General features: G+C 45.1%; 1 protein-coding gene across 3 annotated transcripts in view; it reads right to left on the bottom strand.

The window, feature by feature from the left end:
* The window catches only part of SEC14L1 (SEC14 like lipid binding 1), a 110009-nt gene that overhangs the window by 42718 nt on the left and 42343 nt on the right, over positions 1 to 24948 (bottom strand). For all 3 annotated transcript variants that reach the window (XM_089771961.1, XM_075903576.2, XM_075903577.2), the window contains one exon: positions 86 to 235. In XM_089771961.1, the coding sequence (XP_089628087.1) occupies positions 86 to 235 (150 nt within the window). The remainder of the gene's footprint in view (positions 1 to 85; positions 236 to 24948) is intronic.

The following is a 24948-nucleotide window of genomic DNA, read 5'->3' as shown; positions in this document are numbered from 1 at the left end:
TACCACAGATTTTGTTAAAGATTTCAATTTTTGTGGGTTGGTATAAAAAATAATTATAAAAACCATTTTAAAATTATTTAGTTACCCTTTTCAATAATCGTGGTGCATCTATATCCAGTTTACAACGCCTTTCGATCACATGAATAGCTCCATCTTCACTCTTGAATTCATTCACAATATCACTAGCTACAAACATTGGGATTAGAGGACATGTGGGAAATCTTCTTTCATATGCCTACAAAGATAGAAAGGAAGAAAGAACAAAAGCTTAATCAAGAATAATTCTACGGACTGTACAAATTCTGTTACTCCTGCAAGCTTTTTCTTTGGACACTACTGTGTTTACAAATGCCGGCCAGCCATCATACTGATTTCATTCTTTTGGTAAGAACAGCAGGAGTCTTTCATCTCCACTTTTTTGCAATTACTACCAGAGCTGGCACTGCCAAGAAACAGATTGGTTTCAAGACAGCAAGTTTCATAGCATATCAAGTATTAGAGCGTTTCATGTATTGTTCTGCTTGCAATGCATGGTAAATTTTGACTTACACAGAACACAGGAAGCATTTTTTTCAGGGAAGAGGATGACAATGAGCATTGATCGCTCTTCCTTTAGCAATAGGAACATCAAGTCTTTACGAGACTCTGTTATCATAAGAATACCTGAACACTTTCCATATCAGCATATTTACATACCTATTTAACTTTTGCTAATCTTGCAAGTTTGGGCTGGCCAGGAGTTTATTTTACAAGATAAATAATACACCCTCCAGGTTCAGAAGGGTGCCTTTTAAACAAGGAAACACTTTGCACAGATGCTTTCAATTTACATTTTTGTTGCTGAGATGAAGCTTCTTCGACCTTACTCCCTATGCAATTTTTAACTATTTTAAAAGTATACTTTAGATAGTTTTCCTTCCTCCCATATCCCTATTTTCAGATTGTTGACTTCCATTTCCATTTGAGTCGAAGTGTAGCTGTCTTCCAAGGCCCACCTATTTACCAATGTGCTCTTGCTAGAAGACCAGAGACAAGGAAACACTAATATAAAGAAAGAAAACAGGAAAGAAATATTATGACTTATTTTTGGCTTACACAAAGGGATATGTCAAGCCTTCTGCTATTGCAAATATTTTCCAAAGAAAGTTTCTCTAACTGAATGAGTGGCTCAACTCACAGCACACTTGCGACCCTATCAAAAACACTTGAGGACCATGTGACATCCTCAGGGCAATACAGTAGTACACATATCAGCTGTGTCTACACTGGCATGAATTTCCGGAACTGCTTAAAATGGAATACTATTCCGTTTTCAGTTTTTCCGGAAAAGGAGCGTCTACATTGGCAGGCTGCTTTTCCAGAAAAGCCCTTTTTCCAGAAAAGCATCTGTGGCCAATGTAGACATGCTTTTCCGGAAAAGACTACTGGGCTGTCTACACTGGCCCTTTTCCGGAACAGTGTTCCGGAATAAGGACTTATGCCTGAGCAGGAGCAGAATGGTTTTTCCGGAATAGCGGCTGATTTTGTACAGTAGAGCATCGTTGCTATTCCGGAAATTCAGGGGCCAGTGTAGACAGCTCGCAGCTTATTCCGGAAAAGCGGCTGATTTTCCGGAATAAGTGGCCCAGTGTAGACACAGCCATCGTGTAAATGGGTACCATCACAATGGTAAATGGGTTACCATGCCTTAACAAGTCATTACCCTTATCTACTTGAGCCTGTTACACCTTTGTACAGAAGACCCTGTACATTTTAGTTAGCTGTGAGTCTTTGCTTTTGCCAAACAATTGTTTTTTGTAATTGGTCATTAGTGTTACTCAGTTATAAGCGGGGCTGAATGCTGCCCAATACCAAGAAGAGTAAATAGCCTTCAAAATAAGTTGATAAACATTTACCATCTTTTTGTATTGCTTCTTTCATAAATTCCCTGTTACATTATTGTAAATTGCAAATTTATACAGAAAACTATTTTTCTACTGTTTCATCTCTTCAGTTTATTTTAAATCTATTATGTTCCACTAATTAGGTTTAAAGCACTTTTACTTCTGGGCCTCTTTGCTGCATCATGTTAATTTCTGACTTCATCCCTTAAGGCAACCTTTCTTTCCTTTTGCATTGTGTGTTCAACACCAGAAAATTTCAGTATTATTTGCTTTGATGTTCCAAAGTTTTACTGAATGGCAAGCAAAGAGATTCGCTGATGAGTATTTGTTCTACTTCTACTGAAAATGAAGACTGAACTAAATGACTTTATTCAATTTGGAAAGGAACAAAATAATCAGTTCCTGGAGTTGGCAAGCTGAGTGCTAACAAGAACAGAACACTCACAGGCTTCAGACAGATTAACAGTAACAAAGGATACTTTCTTTTGTAAGGAATGTACAGACACACTACTACGGATTGTTCTTAGTCATTTTTGTTTATAGAATCATAAAATCATAGGGCTGGAAGAGACCTCAGGAGGTCATTGAGTCCAACCTCCCGCCCAAAGCAGGACCAATTCCAACTAAATCATCCCAGCCAGGGATTTGTCAAGCCAAGACTTAAAAACCTCTAGGGATGGAGATTCCAGCACCTCCCTAGGTAACGTATTCCAGTGCTTCATCACCCTCCTAGTAAGATACTATTTCCTATATCCAAACTAGACCTCCCCCACTGTAACTTGAGACCATTGTTCCTTGTTCTGCCATCTGAGAACAGCCTCTCTCCATCCTCTTTGGAACCTCCCTTCAGGAAGCTGAAGGCTGCTATCACATTCCCCCTCACTCTTCTCTTCTGCAGACTAAATAAGCCGAAATCCCTCAGCCTCTCCTCACAGGTCATGTGCTCCAGCCCCCTAATCATTTTGGTTGTCCTCCGCTGGACACTCTCCAATGCGTCCACATCCTTTCTGTAGTGGGGGACCCAGAACTGGATGCAATACTCCAGATGTGGCCTCACCAGTGCTACATAAATGGGAACAATCACTTCTCTAGATCTGCTGGCAATACTCCTTCTAATGCAACCTAATATTCCCTTCGCCTTCTTGGCTACAAGGGCACACTGTTGACTCATATCCAGCTTCTCACCCACTGTAATCCCCAGGTCCTTTTCTGCCGAACTCCTACTTAGCCAATTGGCCCCCAGCCTGTAACAATGCTTGGGATTCTTCTGTGAACCTCATCAGATTCCTTTTGGGCCAATCCTCTATTCTGTCTAGGTCACTCTGTACCCTATCCCTGCCCTCCAATGTATCTACCTCTCCCCCTAGCTTAGTATCATCCACAAACATGCTGAGAGTGCAATCCATCCCTTCATCCATTAATAAAGATGTTGAACAAAACTGGCCCTAGAACTGATCCTTGGGGCACTCTACTTGAAACCGACTGTCAACCCGACCGCCAACCTGATGTTGAGCCGTTGATCACTACCATTGGGCCCGACAATCTAGCCAGCTTTCTATTTTCCTTGCAGTCCATTTATCCATTTAGGGTATTTTCATTGCTTTAAATTATATACAACATCCAATGTATTTCTTTAATACAGGGCTATTCAACTTTTGAAGCCCTGGGGGCCACAATTATACTCACAACACATGCCAAGGGCCGCAACTTAATTATAGTTACACAGACATGCAAATATATGCAAATAGAGTCTTTCACACTTATCTCCATTTCTATTTATCTCTGCAAAAGTGAATTCCATCTCCCAAACAGGTTTGACAACCTGGTGTTCATCCAACAGACATCTCTTCTTTGTTGCCATTTTTAATGCTTCTTATTCAAAAGAAAATTGTATACCAGTGTTTTGGGTGTTTAGCTTGAAGCTTCAAGTTGTACATTTTTTGGAGTGATTTTACTGTAAAAAGAAAAGTTTCCAAGCCAGAGAGCTCCAACCAGTGGCAGTTGGGGAGCTGGGTGAGTCAGGCCAGACACAAGAGGCAAAAAAGGACAGGGGCCTGTGAGCCTCATCCTGGATTCCCACAGGGCTGATGTCCTCACTCGGGAGTCCATCGGTCCATGAGGGACAGAGGCAGGGCTGCCCAGCCATGGCGCTGGACCCAAACATGGCCAGTGTGAGCCAGTCATCACCTCTATCACCTCTGAGGCACTGCCCGCAAGACTAAGCAGCCAGCACTTCACTTCGCACAATGCCCTGGCGCTCCTAGCACCTGCTTCCTATGGGCTAGAAACACTGACATCCTGTATCCTTCTGTTCCAGCCAGCCTGTCCACTTGTGTCTTTCAATGCTCATTCCACCTGGGAGACACCTTGCTATTGTGGCGCATGTTCCCAGTGGAGACCATGTTCAAAGGTCTCACCCGCGGGCTGCATGTTGAGCCTCACGTAAACGCAAATGACATCGCAGGCTGCAAACAAATGGGCCGTGTGCCGCGTGTTGAGTAGTCCTTCTGTATTACATGGCAACAACACAGCCCTCTCTTAGGAACAAAGTATTAATTGGCAAACCACACAAAATATTTAATATTACAGGCAGTCCCCGGGTTACGTACAAGATAGGGACTGTAGGTTTGTTCTTAAGTTGAATCTGTATGTAAGTCGGAACTGGCGTCCAGATTCAGCCGCTGCTGAAACTGATCGGTTTCAACAGTGGCTGAATCTGGACGCCAGTTCTGACTTACATACAGATTCAACTTAAGAACCCCAGGCATCCCCAAGTCAGCTGCTGCTGAAACTGATCAGCGGCTGATTCCAGGAAGCCCCGGGCAGGGACTTCCTGTAGTCAGCCACTGGTCAGTTTCAGCAGCGGCTGACTTGGGACGCCTGGGGCAGAGCATAACTACATCAAAATCCAGCCAAAAGGATAATCAAAATATATGTCTGGTTAAAATAGGAGGCCAAGATTACAAGAGTTTGGAAGACACAAAAAGGGAGATACCATTAGAGGAAAACAGGAGAAAATAAATAAAAAATACAGCCTTTTTACTAAAAATCTATTAGGTATAGTTTTTCCTAGTGTTTCGTGGTGATTTGAGCCAGGTTTGTGCGCATATGTTTCATTATTCTGATAAACAGAGTCAATATAAATACAGCACAAGATAGCACAGTTAAGTTACACCTATAAGGTAGAAAATTAATCTTTACTAATTAAGTTAATTGTTGCATATTTTCTTGTCAGAATTTCACTTTACAAGCCAGCCTTGTGTGGGGGATATCAGCTTTTCCCCAGGGCTGGCCTAGGCTGGAGGAAAGTGGTCAGTCACATTGGCTGCCTGTCAGCTTCTACCTGGGGGCCTTTAAGTCACTAGTGCAATTTACAAAAAGAGCTAGCTGCATGCAATCTTTTAAAAGATGGCTTGAGGTGAATATTTGGGAAAACACTGCACACAAGTGTTGACATGTGGCAATGCACAAGGGTAAAGAGGTGAACCCCCCCCCCCAAAAAAACCTTCTACCTGGGGCCAGCCCAGGATGGGAAGGGTGGAGCGGCAGGTCCTCAGGGCTGTCCCCTGCAACGAGGGCAGTGCTGCCAGGGCGTTGACAGAAACTTCCCAGGGCCTCCTGAGCCATTCTGCTTTGCCAGGGCCAGGGTGTCAACAGGGCATGCTTTCAGCAAGTGGTCCTGCTTTTAGCAAGTGGTTGGACTTGACATCCTGAGGTCTCTTTCAACTCTATGATTCTAAAAATCAAGCAACAGCGTTCTGGCTAAAAGACACAACCATACATCTACACATCCTTCAAAGAAGTTTTAAATCTGGAATTTTGTTGCTCATTGAATCTGTACTTTATAATTTCCTACTAGCCTCTGGAGAACATTTGTATATTCTGACATATTGAGAGGTGGCATTTTAGTTGATGGAACAAACATAATATGGTGAAGCAGCTTGAACTTGAAATGTAATGGTCTTGTTAAATTACTCTTTAAACATATCTAAAGAATGTTAATGGCAAGAAAGATACAAAATTCTGTGATAAGAATAATTTAGACCAAAAAATATAGTATTAAGGTACCTCTTCCCCAAATGCTTCCCTTGCCAATTCACATCTACAGTACAAGTCAAAGGGACTACAGGTACTTCACCTCCAACTTTGCTAGTGTTTCAACACTAAATATACAAATGTTTCCTAAGCTACAACACTAGTTTTAAACACATACCACTATTTTTCCAAATCCTGGGGAATGACTAAAAGAAAAAAACTTAAGAAGGCATCAGTGGCAGGTGATAAACTGGGAGGCACTATCTTTTATAATACAAATGCTAACAAAATATTTCAAAACATGTGGCTACAACTTGAATACCAATGATGTGATTCTCTTTTTGTTTAGAGCTTCTCAAAACCAGACCTGATATTAAATGAATGCTCTAAAAAACTTGAGAGGATTAGCCATTTGCTAAGTCCAAAGAGAAAATGGCCCTAGCACAGACAAATTAAATATGCTACAAAATTATATTGGTTTTATTACCTTTTTCCAATCTCTTTCCTACAATCTATTTTATACAAGGCCTTCCATCAGTGGATATCAAGTAATTTATGCACATGCAGGAAATCTGTGACAAAGTTTGATAAGAAGTTACACTGTAATCATCACTATGGTAGCTAAATGTGAATATATGAAAGTGAAACTGGGAAACTGACTGTTTCTTTAGAAATAAAAAAAACAGACAATGTATTCTAAATTCATTCTAAATCAAGAGAGACTTTTTTGGCTTCAAATGGAGAGAGGGACTTAAAACTGCAAGAACACTATACTCTTTAGGAACATTCAAGATAAAACTTAAGACACACTTGCAACACAGGACCACATGTGCAAGCTCACATCTTCAATTTGCATATACAAAACAGTTCATCATGTGTTCTCTCACTCTGTGCCCATGCAGATTGAAGTGCTGGCATCTTCCAGGCAATCTAAGGATTCACAACCTAGCAGGACACTGTGGTAGCGTGCCAGATTGTACTCCATTTCAGTCTGATCCTGGCTACTCCCGTCTTTCTGCTTTCCATGCTTCAAATGCTAACCATAGGGTAACAGATCATAGAATCAGAGAATACTAGGACTGGAAGGAACCTCGTGAGGTCATCGAGTCCAGTCCCGTGCCCTCATGGAAAACCAGCTGCCAATCTCCAGAGCTGGGATACTGGTGGCCAGAGTGACCATTTTGAATCTCTGTTTTCTTATATATTTGTTTAGCAATCTAAGATCAAGGTTTGGTCTCCACCTGCCTGTCTTCTTTTCTATGAGGAAACAGTGAGAGTAAAAACCAGTTCTGTGGAACTCTGGGGAAACTGGTTCTATGGCACCCTTTCACTAGACCATATTACAACAAGGGGTAGATCACCTAGTGGAGCAGATGAGCTACACCTTGTTGTAATATGGTCTACTGAAAGGAGTCCCTGAAAAGGGAAGGGGTGGGTGGATGGAGGAAGAGGAAAGGGATAGTGTAACCTAAGGAGATAGTTTGTATTATCCACTTGTCAGAGGTAATAGTTTTCCAGTCTTGCAGAAATGGTAACAAACGAAAGTGGAATAGTTTGGTACATTATGAACTTCTGAGGTGGGTGATGTGGTTTTCGGTCTCTCGACTGCTGTTTCATATTTGCTTAGTGGGTTGGGACCAGTGGCTGGGGGTTGTGATTCTGAGGACGTCGTCTTTGTTGTCTATTTCGCCTGCGCTGTTGGTATGGCTGGTAATGATAAATGGGTTGTGGGTACCTTCTCACCATTGAACGGGAGATCTTCCATCGATGGTTGGACTTGGCAGGGAAAAGCAGAAGATTTAAACCATGAGGCTCATCTCAGACACAGCTGTGGCCATTGTCCTCGTGGCTGCATCTGCTACGTTACGTGTGGCTTGCAATGCTATGTATGATACCGTTTGCCCTTCCGAGATAATAGCTTTGAATTGTGTCTTTTTATTTTTGGGGATACCTTCAGCTAAAGTGTTAAGTTTTGCCTAGCTGATAAAATCATATTTGCTGAGTTAAGTAGCGCAATTCACTATGTAAAAACCATTTTATATTTAGCTAGAAGCCATTCTGTATAACAAAAGCCATTTCAGTTTCTTGTGTCTGCACGAGGGAGTGAACTGGCCTTCACCGAGATGGGGAGAGACCAGAGGGATGCGCTGTTGGAATGTGTTGTTAAACTATTTTGAGCTGAAGCTGGAACTCCTTTTTAACCTGTTTCTTTCTATGCTAATAATAATTCCTCTTTGAAGTTCTCTTTGATTTCTTGCCCTGACGTCAAACTTGTTTGGTTAAGGGTATAAAATACTAGGATTAATTGTATTAGCCAGCCTTACTGGGCCCGACTTTGCTGGGACCACGTTTGGCTCACTTTGCTTTTATTGGCCAATAAAACTGTCTGTTTAGCCATGTAAACTAAGTAAGGCATTTGCTTCGACAACTACTCTCATTTGAAGTGTAGCCGAAGCGTAAACCTTTTTGCCGAATGAGTCTAATCTTTTATTGTCCTTCTCTGATGGAGTGGATCTGTTCTGTTGTTTATTTCTCTGCTGTGCAGCATCCACTATAAAGGAATTGGGTGGAGAGTGTGTAAAAAGAAATTCAGAGCTCTTGAGGGGGACACAGTATTTCTGATTTCATGATGTTTGCATGTAGATGGGATGGAGGCAGGTGTTTGCCACAAAGTTTTAGAGGGTTCAAGCAAGGTTGGATTCATAAGTAATGCTATCTTTGCAGATGACATCAACTGGAGGATGTTGGTGAGTTCATGATGAGAGTCCTCAACTTTCTCCATAGGGATATTCAAATCATTTGCGACTCTTTTAAAGAGATCTTGAAAAGAGGAAACCTCATCTGTGTTATTAGAGGATGGTGGTAGGATTGCTTCCTTCATGCCTGAAATTGAATTTGCGTGGGCTGAAATTGCTGAAGTTGAAATTGGGGAATATTGGTTTTCACTCTCATTTCTCCCCATGGACATATGGGGTGATTGTGTCACGGGTGAGCGAGGTTTCGCCATATGTTTGGTTTTTAATGGCCTCCTATGTTGCTCAGGCCAGTGTGAGGGGTAAGGCATAGGCGGTGGCATCCAGAGGTAAGGAGCCCAGGGAGCCATTTGTGCTCTGACAAAATCTGATAATTTGATATTACTGACCCTTCTGTATATGGCTTAGGTGAAAAAACAGCTAAAACCTCTCCCTCATCCATTGAGAGGAGGGAACGGGACTCAGAGTCATCGGAGAAGAGAGAGTTACTCACCTTGTGCAGTAACGTCTGTTCTTCGAGATGTGTATCCCCATGGGTGCTCCACTCGAGGTGTTGGGCTTGTCCTGGCGCCGCAAACCAGAGGATCTTCAGTAGCAGTAGCCCCCCCACCAGACCGCGCAGCATGCGTGACCGCTGTTTCGCGCCTCTCAGTTGAACGCGGTCCGGCTAGTCAGTTTCCTCCCAACCGGAAGCATCTGAAAAATACAGAAATATAACTTCGAAGCAGGGAGGAGGGTGGGACGTGGAGCACCCATGGGGACACACATCTCGAAGAAGAGACATTACTGCACAAGGTGAGTAACTCTCTCTTCTTCATCGAGTAGTGTCCCCAATGGGTGCTCCACTCGAGGTGAGTCCACAGCAGTGGTCCGATGACAAATGCGTGCTTCGGAATCATCGATTCTGCGCTGCAGACAAGACCGCGTGAGCTACTGCTGAGTCAGTCTTCAGAGAGTTTACAAGAGCGTAATGTTTAGCAAAGGTAAGATTAGAGGACCAGGTAGCTGCTCGGCATATGTCCTGTAATGGTACTCCGCGAAGATAGGCAGTGGATGCTGCTATGCCCCTAGTAGAGTGAGCTCGAGTTCGGTCAGGCAGGGGTTTGTTCCGTAAAGCATAACAACGTCTAACGCAGGAGACAATCAAGCCTGATATGCGCTGTGCAGAAAGCTGTTTGCCCTTGCAACGTTCAGCTGTAGACAGGAATAGTCGTTGAGATTTTCGAAAACTACGCGTCCTTTCGAGATAAAAAGCCAGCGCTCGTCTAACATCTAGAGTATACAGACGGGAGAAGAATGAGGCTTTGGGAAGAACGTTGTAAAACACATGGGTTCATTTATATGAAAAGCAGAATTGATCTTTGGCAGAAAGGCCGGATGTACACGAAGTACCATGGCATCACTGGAAAACTGTGTGTACAGCGGGTCTGCCGAGAGAGCTGCTAATTCACTCACTCGCCGCGCGGATGTAATAGCCAGGAGGAACACCACTTTCATTGTAAGCATCCGTAAATCAGTCGATGCTAAAGGTTTGAAAGGAGAGCGAGTGATAGCGTCCAATACTAACGCCAAGTCCCATGGCTCCGGAGGAATCCTATGAGCTGGATATAGGTTGTCCAGGCCCTTAAAAAAACCTCTTGGTGAGAGGGTGTGCACACAGTGAATAACCGCCGATGGGCAGAAGGAAAGCGGAGATTGCCGCTAAGTGCACTCTAAGAGAATAACATGCCAACCCTCTTCAGGTACCCGTCTTCAGGTACAAAATATAATCCAATACCTGCTGGATAGGCAGCGAGAGAGGGCTGAGATCCCATGCCACACACCAAGCTTGAAAGCGACACCATGTCTGCAGGTAAGTTTTGCGCTTGGTGTGGCGTCTGCTGTTAATTAGAACACATGAACTCCAACCCTTGGTGCCAGCTAGGAGCCACGCCATCAGGTGCATGCGGTCGATGCACGGGTGGATCATCGTGCCGTGCTGTTGAGATAGCAAATTGAACAGTACCGGTAGCCATATCGGTTCGACGACTGACATCCTTGACAACTGAGTTAGCCACGTCTGTCGGGGCCAGAAGGGTGCTATTAAAATTATTGTTGCCTGGTCTGCCGCTACTTTCTCCAGCACCCTCGGGATAAGCGGGAGAGGGGGAAATGCGTACAACTGGTGACGACTCCAGTCCAGCAGGAAGGCATCTCCCAAGGAGCCTGCTCCAGCGCCCACTCGAGAACAGTACCGATGACATTTCCTGTTGCTGTGAGTGGCAAAGAGATCTATCTTTGGAAGCCCCATCGTTGGAAGAGGTTGCGGGTGACCTCCGTGTGTAGCTCCCATTCGTGCTGGGAGAAGAAATTCCTGCTGAGAGCGTCGGCCTGGACGTTGTCCTTGCCAGGAAGGTAAGCTGCCGTCAGGGTGACACCATGACGGATTGCCCAATTCCAGAGGCGGACTGCCTCTGCGCAGAGGGAGCGGGAACGTGCACCCCCTTGCCGATTGATGTAATACACCATGCAGATGCTGTCAGTGAGGATCTGTACTGATTGACCGCGAATGACGTGGACAAAATTCCTGCAAGCGTTGAAGACCGCTCGAAGCTCGAGAAAGTTTATGTGTTGCAGTGATTCTTGGGGAGTCCTGAGGCCTTGCGCTTGGCTGTCCTGTAAATGAGCACCCCAGCCGAGCAGAGATGCGTCCATTGTGATTTGCAGGGATGATCTCTGAGCATGGAAGGGAACTACTAGCAACATGTTCTTGGCATCGCCCCACCATATCAGTGAGGTCCTGACCTGGTTCGGGATAGTGACTGACCTGTTTGTGCTGTGTATGCCTGGGGTGTACACTGTGAATAGCCAATGTTGGAGACCACGGAGATGAAGCCTTGAATGAGGAACTACAGATGTGGTAGCCGCCATATGCCCTAGGAGCTGCAGGCAGGTAAGTATTCGAGATTTGGGGGAAATTGAAATAGTCTGTACCAAATCTTGAATCAGTTGGAACCTTTTCATGGGCAAGTATGCTCTTGCAGTTGAGGAATCGAGCCTCGCTCCAATGAACTCCAGATCTTGATTCGGAATGAGAAAAAACTTCTCGGCGTTGATTACGAGACCGAGAGATTTGAATATCATGGTAGTAGTGGTGACCGCCCACATAGCTTCGTCGAAGGTGAGGGCCTTTAGTAGACAGTCGTCCAGGTACGGGAAGATGGTAATGTCAAAACTGCGAAGATAAGCAGCCACCACTGCAAGGCTGTGTCTACATTGACCCCTATTCCGTAATAGGGATGCAAATGTAGAACTTTGGAATAGGCAAATCCGCGGGGGATTTAAATATCCTCCGCGGCATTTGCATTAACATGGCTGCCGCTTTTTTCCGGCTTGTAGATAAGCCGGAGAAAAGCGCCAGTCTAGACGCGATCCTCCGGAAAATAAGCTCTTTTCCGGAGGATCTCTTATTCCTACTTGAAATATTAAAATTATTGAAAGTAGGAATAAGAGATCCTCCGGAAAAGAGCTTATTTTCCGGAGGATCGCGTCCAGACTGGCGCTTTTCTCCGGCTTATCTACAAGCCGGAAAAAAGCGGCAGCCATGTTAATGCAAATGCCGCGGGGGATATTTAAATCCCCCGCAGATTTGCCTATTCCAAAGTTCTACATTTGCATCCCTATTATGGAATAGGGGCCAATGTAGACACAGCCCAAGGGTCTTGGAAAAAACTTGTGGAGCCACTGAGAGGCCGAAGGGTAGTACTCGGTATTGGTAGTGGTCGACTCCTACCACAAACCGAAGGAATCGCCTGTGAGCCAGATGAATTGTTATGTGGAAATAGGCATCCTGGAGGTCAAGGGAAGCGAACCAATCCCCCTCTTCGAGAGCCGGAATGATGGAAGACAATGTAACCATTTTGAATCTCTGCTTCCGCAGGTAACGAATGAGCTGACGTAGGTCCAGGATAGGCCTCCAACCCCCTGACTTCTTCCGGGTGAGGAAATAACGGGAGTAAAACCCTCTCCCGCGATACTGGGCTGGTACCCTCTCCACCGCTCCTAACGAGAGCAGATGGAAAACCTCCTGTCGTAACAGGTTCTCGTGAGAGGGGTCCCTGAAAAGGGTGGGGGAGGAAAAGGGGGGAAGGAGTTGAAGGGAATGAGGTATCCTGTGGCAACTATGTCGAAGACCCACTGGTCGGTGGATATACAAGACCAACGATGTTGATAAGGTCTCAGGCGGTGATGGAACAAAGCCTTGCAAGTTGTGTGGAGTCTCTAACAAGGGGATGGTGCAGAGTCCCTCGACCAACCCATCAAACTTGCTGCCGACCTTGTTGCTGAACAGGCGCCCTGTTAGAGCGTTGTCGACGCTTTTGTGGGCGCTGTCTAGGTCTTTCTTGTTGTTGCTGTTCAAAAGGTCTGGACCGAGGTGTAGAATAAGAAAATAGTCTTTGCTTGTTATAGGGCGTGTATCTCTTGTGTTTATAAGGAGGCGTGTACATGCCCAGCGTTCTCAAAGTCGTGCACATGTCCTTGCCTGAGTGGAAGACCTGATCGGTGAATTGAGCAAAAAGTGACAGCCGATCAAATGGTAGGTCCTCCACCTTAGACTGCATGTCTTTTGGGACCACAGCCTGGTGCAACCATGACGCTTGGCGCATGACTATGGCTGTAGCCGTAGCTCGAGAAGCTGCATCAGCCGTGTCAAGCGCTATCTGCAATGCCGTCCTGGCAATGGTGTAACCCTCTTGTATCACCGCCTTCAAAATCTGGCATTTAGAGTCCGGCAAAAGTTCAAATAGAGGGACCAGTTTAGCATAATTGTCGAAGTCGTGATTTGCCAGTTGCGCTGCAGAGGCAAAGTGCTGGTGGGGATTTGGTCAGGGGGCAGGAGCAGGGTGCTGGTGGGGGTCTGGCTGGGGATAGGGAAAGGGGGGGGCCTGAGGCAGGGTGCTAAGGTGGTGTGCTGGTGGGGGTCTGACGGGAGGCAGGAGCAGGGTGCTGGTGGGGGTTGAGGCAGGGTACTAAGGCAGGGTGCTGGTGGGGGCTGAGGCAGGGTGCTTGGGCAGGGGGCAGGGTACTCGTGGGGGTCTGGGCGGGGGGGGCGGGACAGATTCATTGGTTCTTTGGGCCTGCTGCCAACACCTTTGCTAGCTAGTTTATCCCTTTAGTCACTGAGTGCTAGCCAGAACTTCTCCTATCCATCTCAGGCCTCCTACTTTATTTATTTAAAATATTTTTACCTCACCTCTTTATTAAAATATTTTGTAAGCCGCCTCAAATATTTAAAAAACACTAAGTAAAATACAGGTCCCCAAATAGGGGACAGAAAACTCGCGCTCTCTCACTCTCTCACTCCCCCGCCAATAAAGCAGGCTAGAAAGGGTAGCTTTGGCCTAGTGCCAAAACAATGTTAGTGTTGGCGTCAGGAAAATGTTCCAGGGGAGTGAATTAGATGTCAACTTTATCTCCATAAGTGGAAGAACATGGGGCAGAGCCTCCCCAGCTCACCTCAATCCCTAGGCGGGTTTGTATGGGAGAGGATGGTCCTTCAAATACCCCAGTCTCAACCCATTTAGGACTTTATAAGTCATTACCAAGACCTTGAATTGTGCCCAGAAACATACCGGAAGACAGTGCAGCTTCTGGAGCACTGGCATAATGTGCTAGGAGTCTGACTAATAAGATGGGTGAACTAGAGTACCTCGTATTAAATGAGGAGATTGACATAATAGGCATCACTGAAACCTGGTGGAATGACGAAAATCTGTGGGACACAATCATACCGGGATATAAAATATATAGAAAGGATAGAGCAGGCCGGGTGGGTGGCGGAGTGGCACTGTATGTGAAAGATAATGTAGAATCAAATGAAATAAAAATATTAAGTGAATCAACATGTTCCATAGAATCGCTATGGATAGAAATTCAATGCTCCAATAATAAGAAATTAGCAGTAGGGATATATTACCGACCACCTGACCAGGACAGCGATACTGACATAGAAATGCTGAGGGAGATTAGAGAGGCTACCAAAATAGAGAACTCTATAATAATGGGGGATTTTAATTACCCCCATATTGACTGTATACATGTCACCTCAGGAAGAGAAGCGGAGATAAAATTTCTCAATGGCTTAAATGACTGCTTCTTGGAGCAGCTAGTGCAGGAACCCACAAGGGGAGAGGCAATTCTCGATTTAGTCCTGGGTGGAGTGCAGGATCAGGTCCAGGATATAACCGTTACAGGACCGCTTGGGAACAGTGACCATAATATAACAACATTCAACATTCCTGTGGTGGGAAGAACCCCTCAGCAGTCCAGCATCCTGGCATTTAATTTCAAAAAGGGGAATTACACAAAAATGAGGAGGTTTGTTAAACAGAAATTAAAAGGCACAGTGACTAGAGCCAAATCCCTGAAAGCTGCATGGAAACTTTTTAAAGACACCATAATAGAGGCCCAACTTAAATGTATACCCCAAATTAAAAAACATAGCAAGAGACCTAAAAAAGAGTCACCGTGGCTTAACCACCATGTAAAAGAAGCAGTGAGGGACAAAAAGGTATCTTTTAAGAAGTGGAAGTCCAATCCTAGTGAGATAAATAGAAAGGAACATAAACACTGTCAAATCAAGTGTAAACATGTAATAAGAAAAGCAAAAAAAGATTTTGAGAAACAGCTAGCCAAAAACTCAAAAAGAAATAACAAAATGTTTTTTAAGTACATTAGAAGCAGGAAGCCTGCTAAAAAGCCTGTGGGTCCCCTAGATGATCGAGCTATAAAAGGAGCAATCAAGGACAATAAAGCCATTGCGGAGAAACTAAATGATTTCTTTGCTTCAGTCTTCACGGCTGAGGATGTTGGGGAGATTCCCAAATCTGCACCGTCCTTTGTGGGTGATGAATCTGAGGAACTGTCCCGGATTGAAGTGTCATTGGAGGAGGTTTTGGAACAAATAGAAAAACTTAATGTTAACAAATCTCCGGGACCGGATGGCATTCATCCAAGGGTTCTAAAAGAACTCAGATGGGAAATTGCTGAGCTATTATCTGTGGTTTGTAACCTATCCTTTAAATCGGCTTCCGTACCTAATGACTGGAAGGTAGCCAACGTGACACCAATATTTAAAAAGGGCTCTAGAGGCGATCCTGGCAATTACAGACCGGTAAGTCTAACTTCAGTACCGGGCAAATTAGTCGAAACAATAGTAAAGAATAAAATTGTGAATCATGTAGAAGATCATAATTTGTTGGACAAAAGTCAACATGGTTTCTGTAAAGGGAAATCCTGTCTTACTAATCTATTAGAGTTCTTTGAAGGGGTTAACAAACATGCGGACAAGGGGGATCCAGTAGATATAGTATACTTGGATTTTCAGAAAGCCTTTGACAAGGTCCCTCACCAAAGGCTCTTGTGTAAATTACATGGCCATGGGATAAGAGGGAAGGTCATTTCTTGGATTGAGAACTGGCTAAAAGACAGGAAACAAAGGGTAGGAATAAATGGTAAATTTTCAGATTGGAGAGGGGTAACTAGTGGTGTACCCCAAGGGTCAGTCCTGGGACCAATCCTTTTCAACGTATTCATAAATGATCTGGAGAAAGGGGTAAGCAGTGACGTAGTAAAGTTTGCAGATGATACCAAACTGTTTAGGATAGTCAAGACAGAAGCAGACTGTGAGGGACTCCAAGAAGATCGCACCAAACTGAGTGATTGGGCAACAAAATGGCAAATGAAATTTAATGTGGATAAGTGTAAAGTAATGCACATCGGGAAAAATAACCCCAACTATACGTACAGTATGATGGGGGCTAATTTGGCTACGACAAATCAGGAAAGAGATCTTGGAGTTATTGTGGACAGTTCTCTGAAAACTTCCACACAGTGTGCAGCGGCGGTCAAAAAGGCAAATAGGATGCTAGGAATTATTAGGAAAGGGATAGAAAATAAGACCCAGAACATCTTACTGCCCCTGTATAAAACTATGGTACGCCCACATCTTGAATACTGTGTACAGATGCGGTCTCCTCACCTCAAAAAAGATATTTTGGCCTTGGAAAGGGTTCAGGAAAGGGCAACTAAAATGATTAGGCGTTTGGAACGGGTCCCATATGAGGAGAGGCTAAAGAGACTGGGACTTTTCAGTTTAGAAAAGAGGAGACTGAGGGGGGATATGATAGAGGTCTATAAAATCATGAGTGGTGTGGAGAGGGCTGATAAAGAAAAGTTATTTATTAGTTCCCATAATAGAAGAACTAGAGTACACCAAATGAAATTAATGGGTAGCAGGTTTAAAACTAATAAAAGGAAGTTCTTCTTCACACAGCGTGTTGTCAACCTGTGGAACTCCTTGCCAGAGGAGGCGGTGAAGGCTAGGACTATAATAGAGTTTAAAGAGAAGCTGGATAAATTCATGGAGGTTAGGTCCATAAAAGGCTATTAGCCAGGGGATAAAATGGTGTCCTTGGCCTCTGTTTGTCAGAGGCTGGAGAGGGATGGCAGGAGACAAATCGCTTGATCATTGTCTTCGGTCAACCCTCTCTGGGGTACCTGGTGCTGGCCACTGTTGGTAGACAGGATACTGGGCTAGATGGACCTTTGGTCTGACCCAGTACGGCCGTTCTTATGTTCTCATGCTTCGTATAATGTTCACTACTTGCAGAATTTTCTGGAAAAGCTGCCTATCCTTGCTTGGAGCCAAGATGGACCAGCAGCCCTTCCTATTAGTGCCCCTAAGTTCTCTGTAAAAGTACTGTATGTGCCTGGGCAGCTGCCAGCAGCAGTTCTGCTGCCTCTTCCCCCACTGCTGAGCAACTCCAACTTCTGTGTGTGAATCTATGCCTTCCCCCCCACCCTCTCTTGCCCTCTTGATCAATACCTTGGGCAGGGGGCTGGAGTTGATGACTTCCTGAGGTGTCTTCCAGCTCTATGATATCTCTTATTCAGTATTAGTATTAGATCTTCACAGCTGTTGCTTATAAAAACAGAAATTAAGCCTGTTTGATCTCTGTATTTTCTTCTTGAACTTTCTTATTCAAATGAAATAATCCACTTTAATGACATTGAGGTAGACAAATGGTGTCTGATTGTGGCTAAGAACCAAGAATTTTATGCCCTCAGGGATGGGAAAGAATTCTTATGAGAAACACTTTGGGTAGCCAGGGTAAAAAATGAAGGCCTTAATCTGCCCGATGAAGCATCACAGCAGGCTAACTGAATGACTAATCAGATTTAAAGAGGCCACGTACCAGAGTATTGTGATATGGTGTTTCACTGATATTTTACGCCAAAAAACTAGATTACAGGAATCCTTTCTAGAGGATTTTCTTATTATAAACAAGAAAGAAATGTTGTGTCTTATAAAAGAGGTCCCAAGCCTTCTGTCAGAGAAACTTTCTTTGGCAAAAATTTGCTGTGACTGAATGAGGTCAAAATAACCAGGTATGAAAAACATACCTACATCATACCTCCCATTTGGAATCAATACTTGCAGTAGAAAATGGGAGGTATGATGTAGGTCACCAATGAATTTCCAGCTGAAAACCACAGCAAGATAACCAAATAAGAGGCTTGTGACTCAACTCCCATCAGAAAGTATCAGAGGAGTAGCTGTGTTAGTCAGTAGCCACAATAAACAACAAGGAGTTCTCTGGCAGCTTAAAGACTAAGGCTAAGTCTAGACTGCCCCCTCTTGCGCAAAAAATATGCAAATGAGGTGGAGTGGTGAATATCACTGTCCCTCATTTGCATACATAATGAGCCACCATTTTGCACAAGGGACTTTTGTGCAAAAAGGAGCCATCTACACGGCTGAAAAAAAGCAGCAGAACGATTCTTGCGCCAGAGGGGTTTTTTGTGCAAAATGGCGGCTCATTAAGTATGCAAATGAAGCACAGCAATATTCACCACTTTGCCTCATTTTCATATTTTCTTGAGCAAGAGGGGGCAGTCTAGACGTAGCCTAAGGGTATGTCTACACTACAGAGTTTTGTTGGGAAAACATGCAGTGAGTTATGTCCACACTGCAATTGCTTTCTTCTGAAAGTAAATCGAAAGAACAGAGGGGGGTTTTGGCGTTGGTAATCCTGTTTCTATGAGGAAGAAGCCATTTTCTGAAAGAGCTCTTTCGGAAAAAGGTGTGTGTGGACAGAGAAGAGGGAGTTCTTTCGAAAGAAGAGGAAAGAGGAAAAAGCACAGGTGCTCTGGTGGCCACTCCGTCCATAGTAGTCACAGCTTAAATGTAAGATAGCGTCCACACTGAATGGACACTATCTTTTTAAAAAGCATATCGCTTTTTCGATGCACTTTTGTGTGTGGATGCTCTCTTTCAGAAGTTCTTCCGGAAGATCTCTTCAAAAAAAGGTTCTTCTGAAAGAAGCCTGCAGTCTAGACATAGCCTTACAGATATATTTGGGCATAAGCTTTTGAGGGCAAAACCACATTCATTTCAAACCTATAAGATGTAAGCAATGGCCAAAATGGTATTGAAACAATAATTTACAAAGGAAGCCATAAGTCTGTCTTCACAAACAATTATTTACAAGACAGTGAAGACTCCTTGAGGTTTATCTAAGAATCAACAAAAAGTGCATAGTGAATGCTTTTATTGAAATCACAATATGAAATAGAACACGTGAAAATACGTCCTTTAAATGTGTTTTCGTTTACACATTTGTTCCCTATTACACATCAACTTTGGGGAGCTGAAGGGGGCATGTTTAAAGACGTGGAACAGCTATTTTGGGATACCAGAGATATCCCAAAATAGCTCCAGTGTGTAGACGTAGCCCTAGAGTCCATAGCTGGCATGGATAGGTGGGCCCCACTGAGAGCCTCATTAGGCGAGGAGGAGGACAACCCCTTCATGCCCATAACTCCTGAGCTAGGTGCCTGCAATAGGGCCAGAGAAGCCACAGACAATGCCACCGTAGGGGGTTGGGCAGCAGATGGACCGCTCTCTACTGATGGCCCTGGCAAGGCTTGCCCTGGAGGGAGAGACTGCCGAGTGGGTGAGTGGGGTCACCGACGGGGAAGCCCGAGTAGACCAACCCTGGCCCAGAGGCCTTGGTGATAGGCCCAGGGAGTCCACAATGGCCAATGCACAGGTACCTGTAGCTGAGGGAGCCAAGACAGGTGCACTCCCAGTACCAGGGTGGGTTGTGGCCAAGGCTGGTCCTGCTGCTGGGCAGGGTGTGCTGATGCATTGCAGTGCCGGGACCGGTGGTGGCAATAGGATCCATGCTGAGACCTCGATCTGGAGCCCCGCAAAGACCAAATTTATTCTGCCTCTGAATCGGTCGAGTACTCAGACATCGACCAGGGCGGTGCGGTAGCGGTGGCAGTCAATTTGGGCTTCCCCTGGTGCCAAGGGGGAGGCATGGCCAAGAGCGGTGATGGGCCACTCAGCACTGCATGCTGGTGCCAGCACTCGAGTAGAGGTGGGGGGCGGTGCCGCACCTGACACCGAGGGTGGTGCCACATCTGACACCGGTGTTGAAGTGGACAGTGCTGCAGTGGAGTAGTGGTGCCCTCTTGCCTCTGGGGCTGGAGCTCTGGGCACCGCTGTGGAGGTGTGGTGCTGTCTGGTGTCCCGCTCTTTAGCCAAGCCCGGTGCTGAGGTCAGGGATGATGTTAATTCAATCAAGTACCTCACTGCCTCAAAAGTGTCTAGGAGATCCACCACTGGACTGGGATCTCTGTGTGAGCTGCAGCAGTGTCGACCCAACCCCGATGGTCCGGGTGCCTAGCTCACCCATGCCACATGCCCCTCATGGGGGCTTATGGAGGGCACATGCCTCAAAGAAGACCTGCCCCGGCTAAGTCTCCTCCTCTTCTGGGGCACCAGGGACTGAGGCCGGTGCCAAGGCCTGCGTGACACCAAAGAAGCGTGGTAAGTGGCTAGGTGCCTCCTGCACTAAAGCTGGTGCACTTTGTGTCGCTGGTGCTGGATTGGACACTGGTGCTGGGTGCAGTGCCATCTCCATTAGGATGATCTTGAGACGGGACTATCTTCTTTAGTGCGTGGCTTGAAGCCTTTACAGATCTTACAGGCCTCAGACAAATGAGCTTCGTCAAGGCACTAGAGGCAGGATCAGTGGGGTTCCCACAGGGCATAAAAGCCTGGCACTTCTCACAGGGCTTTAAGCTTTGGGGCCTGGACATGTCCTGCCAGACACATGGGGAGATGCAAAGCAAGCCCTGCACCTAAAACTGTGTACTGGTAGTACTGCACTTAACAACTACTAACGATTATCAACTGCTAGATAAAGAACAATGAACTGTGAAAACTTCAATGACTAACTAAACAACTAAGACAACTGCTAAGAGGTGCTTGTAGAACAAGAGCAAAGCATGTTCCAGTGACCCTCAGGGGAGGTAAAAACAAACTGAGGGGGTGGTGGGTTAACAGGGGTATATATTAGCTGATATATTAAGGGAAAATCTTCGGATGACACATATGCACAGCGTGTGCACACCTATGTGAGACTGACATGAGCAACCACTCGAAGAAGAAGTCTCATTTCTAGTCACCAAATCCAAGAGGTTGAAAATACATATTTTAAACAACATTGAAACAGTTATGGTAAAATTGTATGCTTGGGCTGGGTGTGAAGAGCAGAGAGATATTTAAAGAGGATTAGCTATAAGAAACATATAGATGTCTCAGGACAGGCATACAGTGGAATATACATGGCTCATCCATATTTTTATATTATACTACAGGTTGGACCTCTATTGTCCAGCACCCTTGGGATCTGACTGGTCTGAACAAGGGTATTTGCCAGTCAAGGGAAGGTCCCCTGTCACCAGCCGTCCAGGCACTCACTGACTCTGCTTCTGGCCCTAGCTGGCCCCTACTGTCTTCATCCAGCTGTATTGCCGGTCCTGGCTGGCCCCCTCAGCCCTGGGACTCCCAGCTGTGCTGACTAAGCCCCCTGTTACAGGACTCCTAGCCACACTGCAGAGCTTCCTGTACTGAGCCCCTGCAGCACTCCTGGCTAGGGCACCAAAGCTCCCCGCACTGGCCAAGTCTCCTGGCACAGGGCTCCTGGCTACATTGTGGGATTCCCCATACCGCCTGAGCCCTCTGGCGCTGTGCTCCCTGTGTTGCCTGAGCCCCCTGCCCACCACTGGCCTCTGGTCCTGTTGGACCACGGATGTTGCCAGACCAAAGAGTCTCAGTTTATGGAGGTACAATCTGTAGAAGATTTACCCTACATTGCAGAGTCCTTACTTTTTTGGGTTTTTTTTTGGAAAATAAAATGAAAATGTACATGCTTCATTTGAATCATTGCTATAGGGTGGGCCTCGGGGTTCAGAATGTAGGCTGCTTGGGAACTGGTGAGAAGCAATTCTCCATGGCCACCACAGTTCCAGCAGACACAGCTGGGGGGGGGGGCACACATCCCATGGCCAGGGCAAGTCCATATTTGTCTCCCCCCTACTCTGCCCAGCCAGAGTGAGGAATGAGGCAAATTGCGCACTTTCCTCTGGCTCCCTGATGAAGGGGAACAGCAAATGGGGGGGTAGCTTCTGCCCCCCCTTCCTAAAAGGTGACTGGAGGGTGGGAGGCTTGGGGCTGAGGCACTCCAGGGGTGGGGTACCCCCAGCCAGCTCCTTTCATCTGCCTGGTGAGTCTGTCTTTTTTTCTGTATGATTTTATGAGAAGCAATCCTATTCTGGGGACATCCACTTTTCCTTGCACAACCAAACCCTTACCTTGGTTTAAGTTATAAAAAGAAACTGCATAGTAAATTTGGTAGTCCTAGGTTTTGCCATTCACAAACAGACACTCACTCAAATACAGACAAACTCTCTCAAATATATATGGGGACAGGTCCCTAATATGGTTCATTCAGGGTTGGTCCTGCTCTGGCCAGTGGGAGCTGGACTTGATGACCTCTTGGGGTCTCTTCCAGCCCTAGGATTCTATGATTGAGCACCTTGTCCCTTACTAGGGCAAGATACTGAATATCAGGGACATGTCCAAATACCTATCTTGTAGGCAACACAGTCCAACCGTATTCCCTTCAGTGCCACAATGAAACTGTTGGCGTTGCTGTTTGTTCTGCCTCTAGAACTCTCAATTACTACAGTAGATAAGAATTTTAGCATGCTGTTGCACAACAAGTTGAGGGATCGGCATGTTCCATTCACCCTCTTTCCCCACACGACAGGGTAGAATTTGGCTCTTAATATTTAACCAAAGTAAGCAGGGGTGGATGCCCCGGGCAGCAAAATTTCGCGGGGCCCCCCCTTTGACACAGCGCATGCGCCGTGTTGCCAAGGCGCATGCGCGGGGCCTCGGGAAGTGCGGGGCCCGGGGCAGCGGCCCCACTTGCCTTGCCCTAAATCCGCCGCTGAAAGTAAGGCATGAGATTTGTCTACCTGATAAAGGTGCTACAAAAGTACTAAGACAAGAGTTCCTAACTGCCTCATTGTAGACGCTATATATCTTATGTTTACTATGTAAGTATATAAAACATTTCAGATCTACAACTTGCTGACTGAAGTATAATTAACATTTTTTGACACATATTAGTAGCAGAAGAAACAGCTAGAAAGTGTGCAGTTCATGCACTGAACTGCCAACATTCCTGAGAAGTTCAAACAGTCTGTATGATTCAAAATTTTTAAACTTCAAGAACTTGACATCTGCAATGTAATGGTTTCCAAAAGGGGCTCTAGACACACTGGAATTCTTTAGAAAGGTGTCCATGTTAGTCTGTAACTGAAAAAGCTTAAAAAACAGCTAATACTCCTGAAGGGATTGGCTTTGGGGGGACAGGCCAATCCTCATCTACAGACAACCCCTTAACTTTAAACAAAATTCTTTCCAGCAGCCATGCAGCACACCTCCATAATACTCATCCAGGAATCCACCCCTGAAATAAACTCTGGTGCCAACTCTGTTCATACATCTATACAAGAGACATCATCTCAGGACCTAACCACATAAGCCACCACAACAGAAGCTCATATAACTGCACATCCACCAATATGATCTATGCAATCAAGTATCAGAAATGCACCTCTGCCATATATATTGGCCAAACTGGACAGTCTCTGCAACAAAGGACTAATGGACACAAATCAGGTCTTTGAGATGGCAACACACAGAAATCTGTGGGAAACATTTCAACTTGCCTGGGCACTCACTTAAAAGTGACTATTATTTCAAACTTAAATAACAAATGATCTGATGGCACTTTATAGACTAACAAAACATGTACGTGGTATCAAGAGCTTTTGTGGGCACAGCCCACTACTTCAGATGATCGGAGTTTTTCAAAGCAATTTCAAAAGTGAGAAGCTGCAGAACTTGGTTTCATTTCCAAGTCTGACACCTTGAATAGAGGTTTAAACAAAGACTTTAACTGGATAGGCCACTACATTCCACACCCTAATGACATAAAAAGCTAAAACTTCAGAGGGGCAGCCGAGTTAGGCTGTAAAAGGAAAATCTTAAAAAACAACAAAGAGTCTGGTAGCACCTCAAAGACTAACAAAATATGTACCATGAGCTTTCGTGGGCACAACCCACTTCTTTAGATGACTGGAATGTTGGAAGTCCAGATCCAAGAATAAATCCAAGGAGGGAGGAGGAAAGAAGGAAAAAAATGGAGGAAAGGAAGAAAAAAGAGACAGTGAGTAGATAAGCTTCAGAGGGATAGCCGAGTTAGTTAAAAAACAACAAATAGTCTAGTAGCACCTTGAAGAGCTTCTGACAGTGGCCAATGCCAGGTGTCCCAGAGGAAATGAACAAAACAGGTAATCATCAAGTGATCCACCCCTCTCACCCATGCCTACCTTCTGACAAACTGAGGCTAAGGACACCGTTCCTGCCCATCCTAGCTAATAGCCATCGATGGAACCTATCTTCCATGAATTTATCTCACTCTTTTTTGAACTTTGTTAAAGTCCTGGTCTTCACAACATGCTATGGCAAGGAGTACCACAGGTTGACTGTGCAATGACTGAATAAATGCTTCCTTTTCTTGTTTAAAACCTACTACCTATTAATTTCATTTGGTCACTGTTTTATGGGAACAAGTAAATAACTTTTCCTTGCTTACTTTCCCCACACCAGACACGATTTTCTAGACCTCTATCATATCCCCGCCCCCCTTAGTCATCTCTATTCTAAGATGAAAAGTCCCAGTCTTATTATTCTCTCCTCATATGGCAGCGGTTTCAAACCCTTAATAATTTTTGTTGCCCTTTTATGAACTTCTTCCAATGCCAAGTTATTTTTTTTTAGATGAGGTGACCACATCTGCATGCAGTAT

This window comes from Pelodiscus sinensis, chromosome 20 (genome assembly GCF_052426305.1).
Source record: "Pelodiscus sinensis isolate ZL-2025 chromosome 20, ASM5242630v1, whole genome shotgun sequence".
Classification (NCBI taxonomy): Eukaryota; Metazoa; Chordata; order Testudines; family Trionychidae; genus Pelodiscus; species Pelodiscus sinensis.
The sequence above is the reverse complement of the archived record's forward strand: the minus strand, read 5'-3'. Positions and strand labels throughout refer to the sequence as shown.